The sequence below is a fragment of the Globicephala melas genome, chromosome 18, assembly GCF_963455315.2.
Source record: "Globicephala melas chromosome 18, mGloMel1.2, whole genome shotgun sequence".
NCBI classification, from domain to species: Eukaryota; Metazoa; Chordata; class Mammalia; order Artiodactyla; family Delphinidae; genus Globicephala; species Globicephala melas.
The window spans coordinates 46934127-46952809 of record NC_083331.1 but is presented as its reverse complement, the minus strand read 5'-3'; the positions used below and the strand labels follow the sequence as shown (position 1 = coordinate 46952809).

The window sequence follows — 18683 nt, the reverse complement described above, 5'->3', positions numbered from 1 at the left end:
AGCATCACTGTAGGAATTTTTTTTTTTTAACATTTATTTAGGCTGTGCCGGGTCTTAGTTGCAGCATGTGGACTCTTAGTTGCAGCACGGGGGATCTCGTTCCCTGACCAGGGATCAAACCCAGGCCCCCTGCATTGGGAGCGCAGAGTCTTACCCACTGGACCACCAGAGAAGTCCTGGAATTTTTTTTTAATTGCTTACTTCTCATTGCTGTAAGATGCTCCAGGCACCCTTGTATGCTTCCTACCCTAGTCCCAGAATCAGCCATTTCTCCGAGGAGCAATTCTTGGCTCTTTTTATTGGAGATAGCATTAGAAACCAAGGTGTACTGTTGCTAGTGGTTAAAATCATCTCAGTGTTTTTTTTTTTTTTTTTTTTGGCCATACCGCTCGGTTTGCGGGATCTTAGTTTCCCAACCAGCGATCGAACCCAGGCCCCAACCGGGGCCCCTGCAGTGGAAGGGTGGAGTCCTAACCACTGGACCACCTGGAAATTCCCTTTCTCTTTTAAAAAGGAAAAAAAAGTTAAAACCCCAATTCTTGTTTTGTTTACCTCTGACAAAACTAGGCTATATACAAGTTAGCTCCAGTGTCTTCAACTAATGATCTTGAAAAGGTAAAGTCAATATGTGTCTGTGTAATGACCAGAGAGGGGGCTAAAGAAATCAGCATTCATGAAGTATGCCTCCCTTTATACCTCCGATATTGTAAAAACAAATTCCTCTCTTTTGTCTTAAACAAAAGTAGATACTGGTTCAAAGTGGGAATTGTTTTCTTATTAACTGCCCACATAAAACAGACCCTTTTATATAGCTATGAGAAAGGAATTTGTTCCTTGTTTTTGCTATGGTAGGGGAAGAAGGAAGGCACAACATGAATCTTTTAGGCACTTTTTATTTTCCAAAAAAATTTGTCATTTATATATATAAACATCTCATTCTCTCAAAAAATTCTACAACTATACAGCTGTTTGCTCCATTATTTGCATAGGAAATGACCACAATACAAAAATAAGAGGGAAAAAGAAGCAAAACAGCAACCAACTTATGCTTTCCATGTAGGTATGTTTCCACGTATAAACATTTTGAAGCCTCTTACAAAATATTTACACCGTTTGTCATCTATTTACACGTTTTTAAGAGCAACTTTTCTAACAAACAAAACTATAATTTATCAAGTTATGAAAATTTTCTAAAAAATTTACTATATTACCACAAAATAAATAAAGATAAACAATATTTTAAAAACAAAATTAAATTTTCATTTCAATTAAGACCGCTTTTGGCATTTTGCTTATTCATTCTGCCCTTTGGTTGACAGCATCAGTGTCACATTACTATTTTATATTGCATATGTGTAGCACTTACTTCCTTAAGTTTTCAACATGTCATTTATAATTAAAGGCAGACACTGAGTCAGTATTAACAATAGATTAACTAAACTGCACTGTAATTTAGGTAAAATTACTGTGTCTCACTGTATATTACATGCAAAGTCGACATAAACTGGCATTTAACCAACTGTACTGCACGAGCAAACATCTCGATATATGAAACCTGCATCATAAATTCCATGTTTCCATATACGAAAAACTACATCATAAACTCAACATTGCCATGTGAAAACTACGTAAGTCCGTCTTTTTAAAAAATGATACTGTTCAGCTTGTTGTAAGAGGTTTAATTTTTGAATATTGTTAACTGTCTTTTAGCTCGAGTTCACAATTCATACAAAATGTCGCTCATATTTAAAATAAACAATCTGATTTTAATCAGTGCATGAAATCTGCTTTTGAAGTTCATTTGAATGATTATTATCTCTTCCCCCTAGAGAAATGAATTTGGTAAGGTTTTAAAAGGTATCTTACCACAGGTTCTAACTGTCAATGTATTCATGGTTATTTTCAAAAGAATTATTTATGATTTTTCCCCAAAAGAATCTTAGAAAACATGTAATAAACCTATAAAGCTGATTTGCATATTTACAAAATTTCGAAGAGCAAATATAGGCAACTCATATTTAAAAAAAAAAAAGTTTGTTCAATGGCTATTTGGAATTGCCAGGTATGCTGCGCACCTCTAGAGAATTACCTAGTATTGAAAAAAACTCCTCTGATGTCAAGTAAAATCTTGACACACAATCCAGCCGACTTCCTGTGCCTGCCAACTGACTTGTTTACTAAACACTGTCACATTAAACGGTGGTGCTTTGGGAAGAACACTGCAAACACACCCTGCACGCCCAATCCGCACTGAGGTGAGGCTGCCTGTCTGAGATGATTGGCATCTGCCTGGGTGAAGCCAGGTTACAGCAAGCATTCCAGATTCTGAAAAGGACCAAACACTTTGGTATTAATACAATGTATTCCCTGTTTTCTCAAATATACAAAATATACATTTCCAGTCTTTTGTTTTCGTTTTCATCTTTCTCTATATAGTTAAGTTTGTAGTTTAGAATTTTGCCAAGCGAGCGGAGGAGCGGCGGCAGGCGATACGCGGGTGGCGGCAGCGGCAGCTCAGTTCTGGTGCCTCTTCATGTGCAGGGCCAGGTGGTCCGAGCGGGAGAAGCTGCGGTTGCACACGCCGCACTGGAAGGGCTTGGCCCCCGTGTGCTTGCGGTAGTGTCGGGTCAGCTCGTCCGAGCGCGCGAACCTCCAGTCGCAGCCTTCCCAGGTGCACTTGTACGGCTTCTCACCTGCACCAAGGGACCAAGAGGAGGAGGTGAAGGGATGACTCGGAACACGGACACAGGCAGTACTGCCTGCTAAGGCGTTTCTCTCAAACTCATGCTCCGAGGAGGGAAGTGTGCGAATTCCTTGATGAACTAAAAACCCCTCGAGTCATCTAGCACAGAGAGTCACTGTTTTGCAGAAGAGCACTTAATTACAGAGAGAAAAAGTATTCTGTCCATCAATACTATAAACTTAATGGACCACAACTGAGATCCTTTACTTCAACAAAGTGGTCCTATAAGTTTCTGAATTAGCCACACTGGAACGTCCAGCACGTAAGCCAGTTTGCTTGAACACATGGCTTTCCAACATGGACTACTGGGCACTGGCTCTTTGAAATTCACTCCAGTACACATACGTACACACCTTCCCATTTTTCAGACTGAAGCAAACCAAAGCTGGAAAAAGAGTAAAGTTGAATGGTGCTAAAGCTTTATGCATTTGCCATTTAATAATTCCTCAACCAGATCAGAAAGTCTGGTACCGATAACTTCACTTTGGTGAGGGGTCATGAAACAGCCACAACAATTCTAACATTTGCTGATAAATGCATTTAATTTTCCTCTGCAATGCATTGAGCCAAAAAGCAAAATTCACTTCATCAACGACGTGCCAAATGCATATTATATGCCAGGCACCGTCCTGAATGCTTAGGATAAAACAAAAATGCCTGACCTCATGGAGCTTGTATGTGTAACATAGAAAAGCCTCTAATTCAATCTTCCTGTTCTTTCACAGCTCTCTTCACTTAAATGGTGAATTGATATCTGAGCCGCTGCCCTATCCCTTGCAATCTGTATTTTTCTTAATGTTGTCTAAAGTTTGCTGGTTGCTAATCTTTCAAAACTACTCAGTATTGGCAGCCCAAAAGGATTCTGCCTATAGTGGCACCCAAAGAAACTCCCGGATGGTCTGGCAAAGGCCTTTGCTACCCTTCACTCCAGACCAGCTTCTGACTTCATGCAATTACCCTGCATCATTGCATATTTTTGATATACAAATAAAATTAATGTCACTTTTGGAAAAAAAAACTACTTGCTATTTATAAGGCAGTCGTAACTCCCAGTTTTAGAATTGATTAGTTCTATTTAATTAAGATCATGTATTCCTCTAAATAAATCCCCAAACCTAAGAACTTCTCACTGAGCATTCACTTGTAGTTCCTATATTTTTGCTTTATTTTGTTATGATTTTCCATGAGTTTGTTTAAGATGAGAGCTTGTGAAGTCAATCTGCACATTAAAGTACTGCTGGCTTACTGCTGAGTTTTATATGGATAGCATTTTAAAACTCTTGAGTAGCCAAACTCCTAAATTCCTTAAAACGTTTTCTTCTGCAAGGGAAGAGGTGCTTTGAACACTGGTTACCCAGTACCACAATGAAATCCAACTACCTTTCTGCCTGATTTAGCAGGATCATATTCAGGAAGTTGTAAGATTACTCAACTGAGTCCAAATTTTAAAAGACATTGTTCACGTCAACTGAGATTTCCACAGCTCGTGGTTAATGTATTTTTGCTGTCCTGATAACCACTCTTGACACCTGAACAAAATCCCATTAAGGACAAAGATGGAAGGGCCAGAGCAGCCCTCTGAATCTTGTACCAGTTACTTCCCAGGAGATTTCCTTTCAACTCCTGTGGTGTGCACCCCTTAGCCACCCTTTGCCTCTCCTCTCCTCTGCCTCTGAGCCAAGACACAGATATTTTTTGTGTTTTTAAGTCCCTTTTAGGTTCCTACTGCTCCATTTAAAAAAAATGCACACCTCAATACCTGAAATGTTTTTTTCCCCCCTCAGAGTAAATTCAAAGAATTTAAGCTAATATACTTAAACCTTTTGAGTAACAAAAAATAAACCACTTTTCTTTCACTTATATTCACATGTAATCTGTTTAATACATAGAAACGTCTTAATGCCAGTTGTAAATGTAGCTATCACTCTTGTCGATGTAAATCAAACAGAAAAAATTAACCTTTTGCACACAAGTGTTTGTTTTTGTTCCCCGTGAAAAATAAATCACAAAAACAAACATGTTGGTTAAATACTTTACTGTCATTTAATGGGAAGAGAAAGTTATTTCTGATGTCTGAGGCAAGGAAAAAAATTCCTAAAGTGCCCCAAATTTAAAAGAAGTCATTCTAGTCTTTTGAATTGAATAATTAAATGGCAAGAGAACTGAATTTTCAAAGTTTATTTAAGAAACAAGGGACACTAGACTCTTTTTGTTCACTATTTTTACTGGCTAGGAAGCAATAAACTGCATCAGTATTTTTAAAAGTTTACTTTACTGATTGGTTGAAAAACGGTAGCCATGAAAATTCCTAAAACATTTGGGGTTTTGCTCTCAATTTATATGTATCTATAGATTATTCAGCCAAGAATACTACCACTGTCTGGACGTTAGTTATGGGGCCAGGGCTTCACCATAAAAGCAAGGACGACAACTATTCCCCACTTGAGGCAGTTTCTACGGGATTTGTTCAAGTGTCAACACGGCTCAAGTAAAACATTGTAGAGGAAACTGGTACCCAATTTTTGGCCAAATAGCAGATTCAGGCCTTTCTTCCTCAGCCAGAAACACTATGCATAGTACTTCTGGGAAACCAAACTAACTTCCTTTAAGTTATTTCAACAAGATAGAGCTTTCAAAAGTTTAATTGGATTTTTACAGAATCTCTTTCCAATACCACCAATTTAAAATATTTAGTTAAGCTCTTTCAACATCAACTGTATTTTTAAGTTCTCATGCTGTTAATGTGAAACTTTCCAAAGGCAAAAAGAAAAAAAAAGTGACAAATTTGTACAGCATGTAAAACAAGCTTCAATTATCTCAAATAAAGTATGTACTTTCTCATTCTCTTTTAAAATTACTAGGACTATTTTACTAGAAATCCCTGATCTTTTAAAAAATTGTTAAGTTACACATACATATGGGTCCATACTGATTAAGTCAATTAATGTTAAGCAAAAACATTACCAGTAGAAGAAGGGAGTAGGCAGAAGCAGACACTGGCACATACTCCCAACTCAGGTACTTGTATCTCATTTATCCTCACAACACCTCCAGGAGTCAGAAGCAAAATGATGAGCTCCACGTTCAGAAGCCTGGCCTGCCACTTTTCCTCAATGTCCTGCCTACATCCTCCATTAGCAAACACTAATACACGCTCTATATGAATGACTTAAGCAACACAAAGATATTGTTCACCTCTATTTAAAGATTCTGAAGCCACTTGTGAAGCTCAGTTAATGACTAGCTTAATGGACTGAGAGCAGGCCTGAAATCACAGACGGTCTGAAGCACAGGACACACTCCGACTGAGCCATCCCTGGCTGGGCGGAGACCTGCTTTTCAGGACCTGTGGAGTCCTGAGAGCTGTTCTATGCTGGGACTGACAATCCCCAAATATCACCTAATGACGGCTCTCTTTTACCCCAGGCTAAAGGAACTTCAGTGGGTTAGCAGAACATGTCTGTAAAGTATTTGAAAAGTCTTTAGCGATGTTTTTTCTTCTGCTGAATAGATTAAGAAATGACTTTTGAATCTACCACAATAGAATGGGAAAAGTTTCTCTGCTCTGCTGAACATACTCAATAGACTCACACCAAGGCCTTTCCCTAGAATGTTCTACACAGATTCTTCTAACAAAAGAAAAATATCACAGATGGCAATATTTATCTTACAATAGTTATTTTAGGTAACGTTTTTGTTACAGCAAATTTGTGTACCTGGTTTCCTTCCTGATGGCTAAAAAATAAATCCAATCAATTACGTTTGACAGAGGCCCAAAATCATCAAAATTCAAGTCAATGTTTAGTAAAGGAGAGTATAACCTGTACTGATGAGTGTAACCTGTACCAAGCGACTTGCAAAACACAACGAATAAGACTTGGTCTCTGGCCTCAAAGAGCTTAACATCCATATTCTATTCTGACTGTTAAAGTGGAATAAAATTATTTCAATAGTCAATACTTAAGCTTAATTCTTAGAATTTGAGTCCTTGATGCTCAAAATGGGCTCTTATTTCAGGAGGAAAATATTTTCATGCAATTCAAGAATAATTAGATCTTTCCCATCATTAGCGACTTAAGGAATTTAGAGCTGAAACAGTATACATTCTAATAAAAGGATAAAAAAAAAGAAGCTTTAATCCAAGATTAAATAAACTCATAGGGAAATGTTAGGTATCTTAAAAAACAGATAAAGCAAGATGATTTGGGCTCATTAATTCATATTTCTATATATCTATGTCAGTAATTTTCCATTAAAAACCTTTTTATTAAAGGTCATTGCAGAACATCTCCTACACCTGGCAACAGAAGGGTAGGCAGTTCATTTCAAAGATCTGTATTGCCAGTATTTGCAAAATGCACCTAATGTTTACTAGATATAGTATCCCTGTCAATAACGTACTCACTTTAAGGAGGCTAATTAAAAGGATATATTAAGAAATTCCCTTCTTTCTCCCTGTGTATCTTTAAAATCGGACTCACCTGATTCCTTCTAGAAAACCTCTGAACAGTCCAAGAGAAATCATTCCACTTCTCTATATCCCCATCATCACTTAAATGTGATTTAAATGACTGATTTACACTGGCACAGATATTGCTGAATGAAGGCTTCAAATAGCTGTATTTTGCCTCCTTAACTAGCCATGAAAGTTCCTCAAAGGCAGAGACTGTCTTCTATTGCCTCACTTCTCCTCATGCACCTTTGGTTAATCACGTTTGGCCCAAGGCTGACCAACTTGGGAATTTTCATTCACGAAAAGGAGGGAAGGTATAAGAGACAGGGAAGCATCTAGTGTGAGGCCACCATATTGTGTCTTTTTTTTCTACGAACCCACCGGCAGCAGGGCTTTGCCTGGTTCTGTTTTGCTGAGGACCACTGAGTGTAATCTGATTAAAGGTACATTTAGGCGAGAACCGTACTTTTTAGCCTCTTCCGAAGGACATGTTCAGAATCAGTTGATTATCCATCCTGAAGTTGTCCAAGGATAAATAAACTATGTAAATGAGCTTTCTTTTCCAGAACTGGACTGGATTTGGTGAAAACCAAGCAGTTGTGGAGCCCCTAGTGCTGGCCAAAGGCAGCCAGGGAACTGCTACACCTGAAGGGGACAGGGGTGGGTGTGATATCCTGGGTGACAGGATATCTCTACCCCAGCAGGACCAATCTCTAGGCACCTAAGCTCCTCTCTGCTACTTCTCCTAGGGGTTCTGGACAAAAACATCCTCTATCATTGATAGTGTTAATGAAATACCAATTCCTGAGTCTCCTGACAAAAAGACAACATTCAGATTCACCTTCTTGTAATAAGAGCCCAAACCAAATTTTTTTTTAAAAAAAGCAAAGTCTTGGTGAAATATTTTACCTTCTCCTTTTTAACCAAACCAGAAAAATTCTGTTTTCATTTTTCTAGCACTGAATGAGTACTAGATATCCTTTCCTTTAATTTGCACTTAACGTGGTTACCTTGACCTGCAGATTCTTCCCAACTCTTAAAGGTTTATATTTATAAAGTAGTCAAAAGTATGTTCTTTGGCCCCGATGTTTTTTATGAAAGCTACCTATGGTGTACTTCTAAAAGAGTAACTCACCCTTAATCAGAGTTGTTAAAGATCCTTGAATATAAATAATACAGGCTGACAGAATAGGAATGCTGCTACAGAGACACTTACTGAAGTAGGACATTACTTTGTTTCTAATCTTTCACCTGAAAAGACGTAGCTCATCAAGTCAACAACTATTACTTTCTATAGAGCTAAAAATATCTGCCAAAGTAAAAACCTTTGGTGATTAAACCATTACTTTAAAAAAAAAACTACATTCTCACTACCTTCACAGCTAACTGTTTCTGTCTCAACTTCAGCAATTCTATTTAATCCATCTATGAACCACCTTCTCCCACTAATTTATAAAAACAGAAGAAGAGATTCTCTTTGGATCCTCCACAAGATCAGTCAAAAACGTTTACTTAATCAAATTATACTTCTTAACCTTCCATAAGCTTTATCATCTCAAAATAACGTTTAATCAATTTCCTATGTAAATGTTTTTCGGGTGAAAGAACAAGTCCCAAAAGCAAAGTTTAATCTTCCCAGTGAGTCATTAAAAAGAAATTGTTTCTAAGCTTTCACGCTCCTAAATACCTTTCCAGGGGTCTGAACCAGAGAATCTCTTTAAGCCACTATTTTTTTTGTTTACATTAACTTGAAATTGTCAATATAGAAAATAAATTTCAAAGCTGCAAACAAAAATAATTTAAGAATGTTTAACTAGTAACATATAACACAGGCTAAATGTGATACTTTTTCCTGCACAGTTTTCAAATATAGACTCAAAAAAATCACTGAGCACTAAATAATTTCATGCTGCAAAACTTCTTCGCCTCTACAGATAACACAGGTTACACATTTAACCAATATTGATCTCTAGATCCAAACTGCATGATCTCCACTAAGGCCATATATACAATCATACGCTGATTTTAGCTCTAAATCATCTTTTAAGGAAATGAAGTCCTTCCTATATTTTTTAAGTGTTTTACCACTTCCCACAGTTCCACAAAAGGAGTAACTCATGCTCAGAACATTATGAATGTTTTCTATTTGTGGGGAAGTGTTACAAATCAAAATACCTTTATTATCAACACGGTCAGTATTTTAAAATAAAAATCCATACCTAATATATTTAATGGATAATAAGTGTAGAGCAAGGAACTAGACAGGAATTTATACCTAAGGATTCTTTAGTACCCAAACTGAAACTAAAATCAATGCTTAGCAATAACTCTCTAGCAGAGATTCTGTATTTTAAAGTATACATGGTAACATCTTAATATAAATGTCATTAGAAAAGAAAGTGTTCTACAGAGCAAGTAAGGCAGAACGTAGGAATTTAGTCTCTTTACAAGTAGGCTTGGGCTCAAAATCTTTGCAAGGCTTACTGTGAAATTCTTTCTTAAACAAGGAATCCCAAATACGGCTCACTGTGAGATTCTAACAGGACAGTGCTTCACCCACAGTCCATTTTGTGTTATTATGTTATTTATGTTTCCATTTTCTTCTGTGGGGTGTTTCCAATGGTCCTTTTCTTGTCAACCCATGGCAGGGCGTTCTGGGGTCATTTAGTCCCCACGTGGCAGCCCGTGCAGAGTCTGGGTCTAAGGGATACTGGAGCCCAGTGCGTGTGCTGCTCAGATTCTGCACAGATGCTCGTTTTCTGCCCGGCTCCAGACAGCTGACAAAGGACCTTAAAATGTTACCATACCCGCTTTTCCCAACTGCTTTAGTATATACTCTAGGGTTAAGTGCACAGCCATACATGTGACTAAAACTACTCAGATTTCAAACATCTGTATTCAGAGTTCACTATTTACTTCTTCAGAACTCTTTCTTTGGAAAGTAAGTACTTTTTACTAATGTGTAAACACAATTTTCAAAGAAATTTCCACACTCATGAAACCAGTATCAGATGATGAGAAATGTTTTCAATTTCTTGCAAATTTTTCTTTGTTATATATAGTCTTAACTTTTTCCTATATTTTGGCCCCAAGCCTGTGCTCAGAAGTTTTTAAAATCTTCACTACGAAATTAAAGACAGTAAGATGTATGAGCAGAAACAACTATACTGCTGGTTGCAGCAGAATATTCTTTTTGATTTATGAATCAGTTTAACAGTCACCTTGATTTGTAAGGGCAGAATGGTATGTGAATCTCTTTTTTAAAAAGGTGCTTGGGAGCAGCTTTCAAATGATGGCAATGGGTAAAGCCCCTTGTACACATCATGAGGCTTACACAAATTTCAGTAGAATGTTTGAATTTAAATGGTGTTAAGAGTGCAAATAATTTTATTTGGAAATATACACTTCTTGACACTGTTGCCTAGAAGCAGCCATAATTATTTCTAACCAGAGGCATGACATGTATATACACACACTACAAATAACACACAAACACCCCTACACACGTTTAAGGGTACCCGTATAGGCTTACAAGTATGGTACCACATGTATATAAAGATGTAGCATGTTTTTAAGTGAAATAGTTTTTTCCCTAGAAAAGAGGAAACATCCGTTTCAGGTATTCTGTCTACCCAAATATAGAACTTTTTATTATTTGCATATTCTTTCTGAATAAAGAAATCGAAGTGTATAAACTTAGAAAAACTTGAATGCTATGAGACTTCTGGTTCAAGAAACTGATTATTTTCTACTCTTTCATCCCAAATATTTTTAAAAAGGTCTTCTTTTGGAAGGACTATTTCCTTAGGTTCAATTTTTAAGTCAAGAAGCATTTGCAATCTAAAAATCCAGAATATGCAATTAAATAGAACTCAGGCATAGGCTGTTTTAATTGCTTAAATCGTTTTTAAAACATAAGGTAACTTGACATTTTAAAGCAATCACAATTATATTCCAAAGAAATCCTAGGGTCCTTCACATTCTGCCTGCCAAATGGCAATCATTTCAAAAGTCATTTTTTATTTTTGATATCAAAAACAAGATCGACCTTCCCATATAAATTGTTTTTAAAGTCCCCTAACAAATTGTCAGGGGAGGTGGGAAGGGGGTGGGCGGGAGAGAGAAAGAAAACAAAAATCTAATACATGAGAGCAGTTACTTAGAAATACCTGGGCCTTTAAAGGAAGAAGAAGAAAAAAAAAGACTTTGCTGGCTTCAGATACATTCATTAAAAAACAACAGGCAGGGAGGGGAGGATGCAATGAGAGAGCACAGGTAATTTTCAAAGGCATTGTCTAGAAACTAGAAATGAGGAGAAAACAACCTCAATGCTCTATGATTACCCAAGAACGGGTTTAGCCAGATGAACAAGTCTGCTACAAACCCTCCCCAAGGCATCTGAAAGGCTATCAAACAAAACTTTATTAAACTGGATTACAGGGTCTCACTCATCAGATGTCGATGGCCACACATTTATGATCTGGTGAAAAAGTCGATGCATGGGACCCAAACTAGGCCTACATCTTCTTTTTAGTTGTTTTTTGTTTTTTTTTTTAAGTACGAGCATTGTTAAGACAACCCACTATTAAATTTCTCTGCCAGCAGGTCAAGTTCCAGACTCCTAGGTATAAGCATTCAGAGCACTAAACCCTGACAGGGGTTGCAAGGCCACTTAGATATGCTCTGACTACATCCCTGCAATAAGCAGTTGATTACATCGTTATATAGTATCGCCCTCCTCTTTTATTAGGAGACTTTAACCTCAGGAGAAATGTGTTCTCTCCTTTCTATCTCCTGTTTCAAGGACTTTCAAAGGAAAATAAAACAATCGTTCAGAAGTTTTGAAGTTATTTCCTCTTCTCCTTAATCAAAATTCAAGTAAAAACCCATTTTCAATGTTTCCTTAATATATAACACATAAAGGTTAGTTTAGTATTTCTATAGGGAATGTTTTCATGGCCTTGTCATATGTATTCTGAAAACTTCAGGTTGAGTTTATATGCTTAATGGCTGTTTGTTTAACTATAAATATAACTTCTACTTTGGGCTGCTGAGGTAGGATCTTTCCTTTTACATAATCAATCTGTCTCTATCTAAAAACTTTGGGCCGGATTAACCCATTGGTTTCACTGATAAATACATGAGATGTCTTTTCTTTAAAAGCAATTGCTCAGAAAGCCCTGGAACCTACCACGTTGTCACCAACACTATTCAGGTTTGAAGAAGTAGTGTTTATCATTGCGATATCAAGTAATACTTCCTAACGTGCATACAAAATGTCTGCAGCCATATTCCTCTTAGAGCTCGATCTCAGCACTGACCTTTGTTCAAAGGCTTTTACTTTTTAATGCAGCAGTTAAGAGATAACTGTTTCATTTATCAAAACTCAATTTCCATAGTAACATCCAGCCTGGGGAGATTCAAGTCCTCAGACTAATCCAACAACCCATTCAAAGGAACTGTTGAATACTTTGGTTTCCATAGCAATGATGGAATAAAACATTTTGCTAGGTCATTGCTTTTATTAGCAAACTTATTCTCTGAACTTTAGGTTAAAGCTGCATTTACTGAGAGAAAAAAAACAAAACATCACTTTGTATAGGTTCCTCCCTTTAGAGCTATCCTTTTAAGAAAATCACGAACAGTAACCACCTATATATTTGCAAATACTTTGGGTACTTGGAGGCTTTTACAGCTTGCCACCTCGTTTCGTCCTCAAATGAGTTCTGATGTAAAGTTTTAAAATGAAAAAGCATTTTTAAATGATTGTATAGATCTGACAAGATATGTATTCACAAAATTATAGGGGCTAAACATGTTAAACACGGATGAGATATAAGCTAGAATAAAGATAAAGTCTCTCCGATGTATAAAATACGGGCTGGGGTAGGATGTAGAGTAACTTTTAAACCATGACCCCAGTTTTGCCTGATTTTAATACTCTGCAATTTCGACCCTACCTTTCACCAAGCATGGAAAACATGCTAAACGCAGATATTTTAGGTTAAGGTGAAACTAAAGATAATGTATTCAGCAGTTATGCTTTACATGCTAAATAGAAAAGGTTTTAGTGTTTGATATAGTTTTATAGAAGCCAACTGATTTGCTGCGGAGGGAGAAAATGAGTTACATTTTTTCCTTCAAGATAGGAATAGCAGTGCCATTAAAGTTTTAAAATCCATTAGTAAACTTCGTTGTTTATGTTTGCGAGCAATTAATTCTACGTGAGGTGACAGGGCAAGGCCTTAGTGAGGGAACGTCAGCCTTCCTGGAACCAAACTTTTTCACTGAACTGAATTTTGAGCCAGGCCAGTGCTGAAAAGGTAGGCCATTAAAAAAGTAAAAGTTGAAAGAAGAAAGAAGAGATCAAACCACGTGTTGGCTTTTAAAGGATGAATACCACTTAACACTGTTTACAAAACTCACAGAATTAACAAGAAAATTAACATACCAGTATGAGTCCTCAGATGAGCTTTTAAATGAGAAGATTTTGTATAAACTTTTGTGCAGCCTAAAATAAAGGAGAAGAACAGCGTGTCATTCTGGAGATCCTTTTGCAATCTTTACATTTGATGACTCGGTGTTTAAAATCTGGCTTTAAAGAAGAAATCTCTCACACAAGGAGGTATTTGAAACTTCAATTTTAAGAGATGTCTTAAAGCATACTCCCCTACTACCTGATTAAAGGTATAATGTGATTTGCTTTATGTATCACTTTAGCATAAAGAGAGCAGGCAATCAAGCCAAGCTACAAACGGGAAATGTGTGCTTATACCAGTAGGTGCTTTATACTAACTAGTAACACATACTTCAGTGATTTAAAAAATTTTAATGGCTCTAGAGCTGACAATGTTAAACCATTATCCAAGATGACTGCAATTTTCTGTACTCCCACATTTCTTGTTTTTTCATTTAGTATGACATGCCATATCATGTATAATAAATTAAACCCTGTATTAATCATAAATTAGCTTATGCCAGCAACTTATAGATATATTCATAACCGTCATCAGTTTATATTTTGGGCCACGTATCTCATTCAAGAATGAGCGTATGTTCACATGCTATCAGAACCAACCTTGAAATCTATTCTGTAGATAGTTCTGTCTTGTAGCAACCTACTCTTCATTCCCACCCCTTATTTTCCCCTACCTTACTTAAGTAATCCCTTTTCAGAGAACTTAATGTAGAATTAACAACTCCAATTTAGATTGCTACAGTAAACAAAGAAAATGTAGCAAGACTCTAAGGTATATAATATTAAAGAGAAAAAAGTCCAAAGTAATCTTTTTTTCCAAATATTCCAGACTTTTTAACACATCACATAAACACTAGGTAACTAAATGGTTACAAACTTGGGTAAGGCACAGAGACTGGGATGCGACAAGAACAGAGTAGGTGAATTTTTTTTTTTTATTGTCAAGCACTACTCTCCCGTGTAAAAAGGCACACACAAACACACACTAAATACACATATCGATGCTTTAACCAGGTAGGATCACATACCCGGATAATCGCAGTAGTGGATGCGTCGTTTCTCCAAATCGGGGTTACTCCTTCTATTGTATCTGACAGGCTGGATGTTTTGCGAAGTAACTGGCAGGGTGGCAGGTAAATTTGGATTATGAATTGCCAGTTTAGAAGCAATTGTAGCAGCATAGGATGGAGGTGGGGTTAAATTCTGGAGCATCTCTGCTTGTCTATCTGGACTTCCAGGCTCTGAGCTTGGTGGTGACGGGGGGAAGTAAGTGGCCTGCTGGGAAAGAAACTGACTTGGCATGGGGTATGTGCAAGGGGGCATGCTCTGGAATTGCTTCATGGCAGTCTGCGGGACGGCAGAGGTGTGAGTGTTAAGACCCGCCATGGCGGCCGACACTGAAACATTAAGACTGTCCATCACTGCTGTCTGGTTTGTAGAACTGGGCATATCTAGATCCGGTGTATTCAGGAGCTGGTACAGGTGGCCCTGCTGGGGAGGGACAGAAAGATGAAGGTCTGGTGTAGGAAGTTCTTGTTTGATGAAAATATTGTTCACCTCTGGAGCTGCGGTCTGGTGGGAGCTGAATATACTGGTGAACTCAGGGAGGGCCTGGGTCGGGGCCGGAGGAGGGGCTGTCGTTTCACTCTGGTGGCTGAAAATGGTAACAGGTTCTGTCTTGATGTGTGTTACGCACGGTCTCTGGGATTTGTAGAGGCCAGTTCTCAGGTGAGTGATGTCGGGGAGGAAGACGTTCATGTTGATACTGTAAGGTAACCCTTCACTGTCAGTGAAGAACTGGTCTACGACTGAGGCACTGTCTCGTCTATACTTTTTATGCTCTGGAATTATAGAAACTGGAGGAAGTTGAGGTGTCAGATACTTCTCCATTTCACATCTTGTCTAAAAAAGAAGAGATACAAACATGTATAATCCACCCAATTCATCATCTCAGGAAGGACAAACTGTGCTTACTAAAAATTCCCCCCAACAATCCTTATGAAAAGCACTAAGGCAAACTCCTAAGTGTTGCTTATAAACATATCTGGTTTATTTGTCAATTGTGTAACAAAATGGTTCACCAAAAACTTACGAAACTGTGTTTAACAAGTATTTGGTAAAATAGCCCCCAATCAACCCCAGATAAAAAGTGAAAGAGACAAACCAAGAAGAAAAAGGAAGCAAACAGAAAAAATATTCCTTTCTGATGCAATAATAAAATATACTTTATCATCACTCACGTACAAGCAGGGTTCCCTGCCCCATTACATTTAAGTTTGCAGCTGAAATACATTATTGTAATATGGCCAAATTACCTTGATTCTGTTTATGTCATACAGGTAAATTCAGTGTTTAAAACAGAAAGAAAAAAAAAACCCAGCAAACCTTAACCATAATATTGAAACATTTCTCTCTCTCCTTTTTTTTTTTTTTTTGCTTGGGTAGATATTGCTAAAATATTTAATATAAAACATATTCCTTGGCTATTTCAGTGCCTTTTCCATTTTATAGTTCAGTGGAAACTTAAATACAATGTCTTGAGCAAAACATAGTATCCACTGAAAAGAACAAACCAACTTCACCCTTCACCATTTGATCTAAACGTTGATTTTAATCAGCAGATTCTGTAATTGGTTAATATGATAATGAAATGTTCCTATTCATATCCCTATCTAAAACAGATCTTTAATTACCTAGGGGAAAACCATTCCCTTGGTAGAGTGGTGCTAAGGGGCCCGTGGGTGGGGATAGGCTGCCTGTCGCCAGCACAGTCATCAGCCAAAGATTTATCGTGTGCTCCTCAGTGGGCCAATGCTACATTCCCCCTCACTCTGTAAAAAGCTCAACCTTATCCTCTTGTGTCTTCTAAGCAGCAAACTGACAAATAACCAAATCATTTTAAAATGGTGATTTTTTTTTTTTTTTTAGGACACAACCCAGCTTGTAACTGGTCTCCTCCGTCTTTTCCAGCTATCGTTTTTTCCTGGTATAACATAAACTTCTACAATTTTTTACACTGAAAGGAAATTTCAACAGAAAAAAACCCCACAAACACACACAAAACACCCCAAACTAGATGCTCATAGAACGATCAACCACGGTATCCTAACCAGTGAATACAGTCATTTTCTGCTACTACTTAATTTCAAGTGTTTCAAATCAGACCCCGAATCATTCGGTGTGGATACAGACCGTGTCTCCCGCATAGACACGATTTAAAAATAAAAATTAACGCTCTGATCTTGTGAGTCACTTCTCTGACAAATGCCACTGCCCTTTCACAGCACTGCGACACTCGCAGACCTCCCGGAGCAGAAGCTGGGTAGCAAATACACAGTGTACCAAGGGGCTATTAAATGAGGCGTCTTGAAATAAACCGAACTAAACCCTTTCGTGCACTTCACTCCCATGGTGGTTAGTGGTTTCTGATTTTAGCTCTTCCAGCTGTTTGCATGTGGGTATGTTTCCAATTTTTTTTTTTTTTTCCTTGGGACAGGCTAAAAGTCCCGGGAAGTTTTTTCTGGGCTATATGACTCCCTGCGTGGGCGAAAGAAACAGGCGGTTGCTCTAATTCGGCTGCCGGGCAAGTGTAAAAGCCAACTGCCAGCTTTCATCGAGGCTCCAAGAGGAAATTTACACGCACATGAAGAAACCAACAACCCCCGGTCTTTCTTTCTTTCTTTTTAAGGAAAAATAAGCGCTCCAACACCACCTTAGCTTTCCCAACTCCCGTTTCCCAAAGGCAGCCCTACGATAGCGTCTAAAGCAGGTTGCACCAAGGGATATGAAACTAGCACCCCGAGGGGCCTCCCTACAGCACCCTGATTTGCGTTTCCACTGAACCCGGGACGGCGTGGGACGGGGGTGGGTAGGGGGAGAGTCCAAGGCCGGGGCAGCGGCAGGAGGCGGGATTAAGAGGACACGCGGAATCGAAGCGAAGTAGGGCGTGAGGTACGAGGTTTCATCCCCCGAGTGGAAGAAAAACAACTAAGGTGCGTGTGAGCACCAGTTCCCTCCTTACCCTTTCCCGGACAGAGCCGCCAGGGCAGATTCCCCTTGGACCCTCCCCTTCAGGTACCCCCACCTTCTCCCGGCGAAAAGCGAGTGCCCGGCCAGGAGGGCAGGGCGGGGCTGCCCCCCAGACCCGGGCCGCGGTGCGCCCCGACGCGCGCCCCAGCCTGGAGCGGCCCCTGTCGCCCGCGCGTCGCAGCGGCGGGACACGCCCGAGTCCCGGGAGGGAGGCGGAGGGAGGGAGCAGCTCTTCCTACCTGGACCAGCTCCTCGGCTGGCAGTCTCGGGCCGGCGGCGGGCGGCGGCGCCGGCTGTGGCGGCGCGGGCTGCGCCTGCGGGTGGTGATGCGAATGCTTCAGCTCGTCGCCGGGGAAGAGCGCCGCGTCGCGGGCCGGGTTCGCTGCGCCCAGCACGGGCTTGAGCTGAGCGAACACGGGCTCGTCCTGCGGGGGCGGCGGCTGGGGCATAGGTCCCAGGCGGGCGCTCATGGTCAGCACCCGCGTAGCCATGGGAACTCGGGGGTCGGCTCCGGGCGCGGGGTGCGGGTTGAGCGAGCTTCCCACGTCGCCCACGCTGACTCAGGCCGGCGAGCTCGGCGCGGGGCGGCGGGCGGAGGAGGGTAGGCTCCGGGTGGACCCTTCAACTCACACCAGGCGCGGTTTTTGAAGGCGCGCACGAAAACCCAAACTCTTCCGCTCCGCCTCGCGTGAACGCCGATGTCCTCCCGGCGACCACTTTCTCCCGCCCCGCCCCGCCCCGCTCCCTCGCTCCCCCGGAGCCCGCTCCCGCCACGGCCGGTGTCCCCGAGCGAGCTGCTAGCGCGCGTACCTGCCCCGCGACTACTGACACTTGACGCCCGCCTCTATTTTACCCAACTCTTGGGGGGCGGGGCCCAGCGGCGAGACTGGCAGCGCTCCGGCGAATCCCGAGGCCCCGAGGCCGGCCGGGCCGGAGCGACTAGCCTATGAGAAAGGAGAAGCTTGCCCAGAGCTCCGCCT

General features: G+C 39.9%; 1 protein-coding gene across 1 annotated transcript; it reads right to left on the bottom strand.

The window, feature by feature from the left end:
* Positions 1-881: 881 nt before the first annotated feature.
* On the bottom strand, positions 882-18438 carry KLF5 (KLF transcription factor 5). Its single transcript, XM_060287906.2, has 4 exons — positions 17943-18438; positions 14703-15576; positions 13648-13707; positions 882-2693 (listed from the first exon to the last, which is right to left on the bottom strand). The coding sequence occupies exons 1-4, from the start codon at positions 18192-18194 to the stop codon at positions 2515-2517; spliced, it is 1365 nt and encodes a 454-aa protein (XP_060143889.1). The 5' UTR covers positions 18195-18438; the 3' UTR covers positions 882-2514.
* Between the last annotated feature and the right edge of the window lie 245 nt (positions 18439-18683).

Excerpts from the sequence above, each read along its gene's own strand:
- KLF5 (XM_060287906.2), bottom strand. The coding sequence starts at position 18,194 with ATGGCTACGCGGGTGCTGACCATGAGCGCCCGCCTGGGACCTATGCCC. Across the intron at positions 15,577-17,942 it reads CAGCCGAGGAGCTGGTCCAG|ACAAGATGTGAAATGGAGAA; the intron begins GTAGGAAGAGCT and ends CTTCTTTTTTAG. Across the intron at positions 13,708-14,702 it reads CCACTACTGCGATTATCCGG|GCTGCACAAAAGTTTATACA; the intron begins GTATGTGATCCT and ends CCTTTATTTTAG.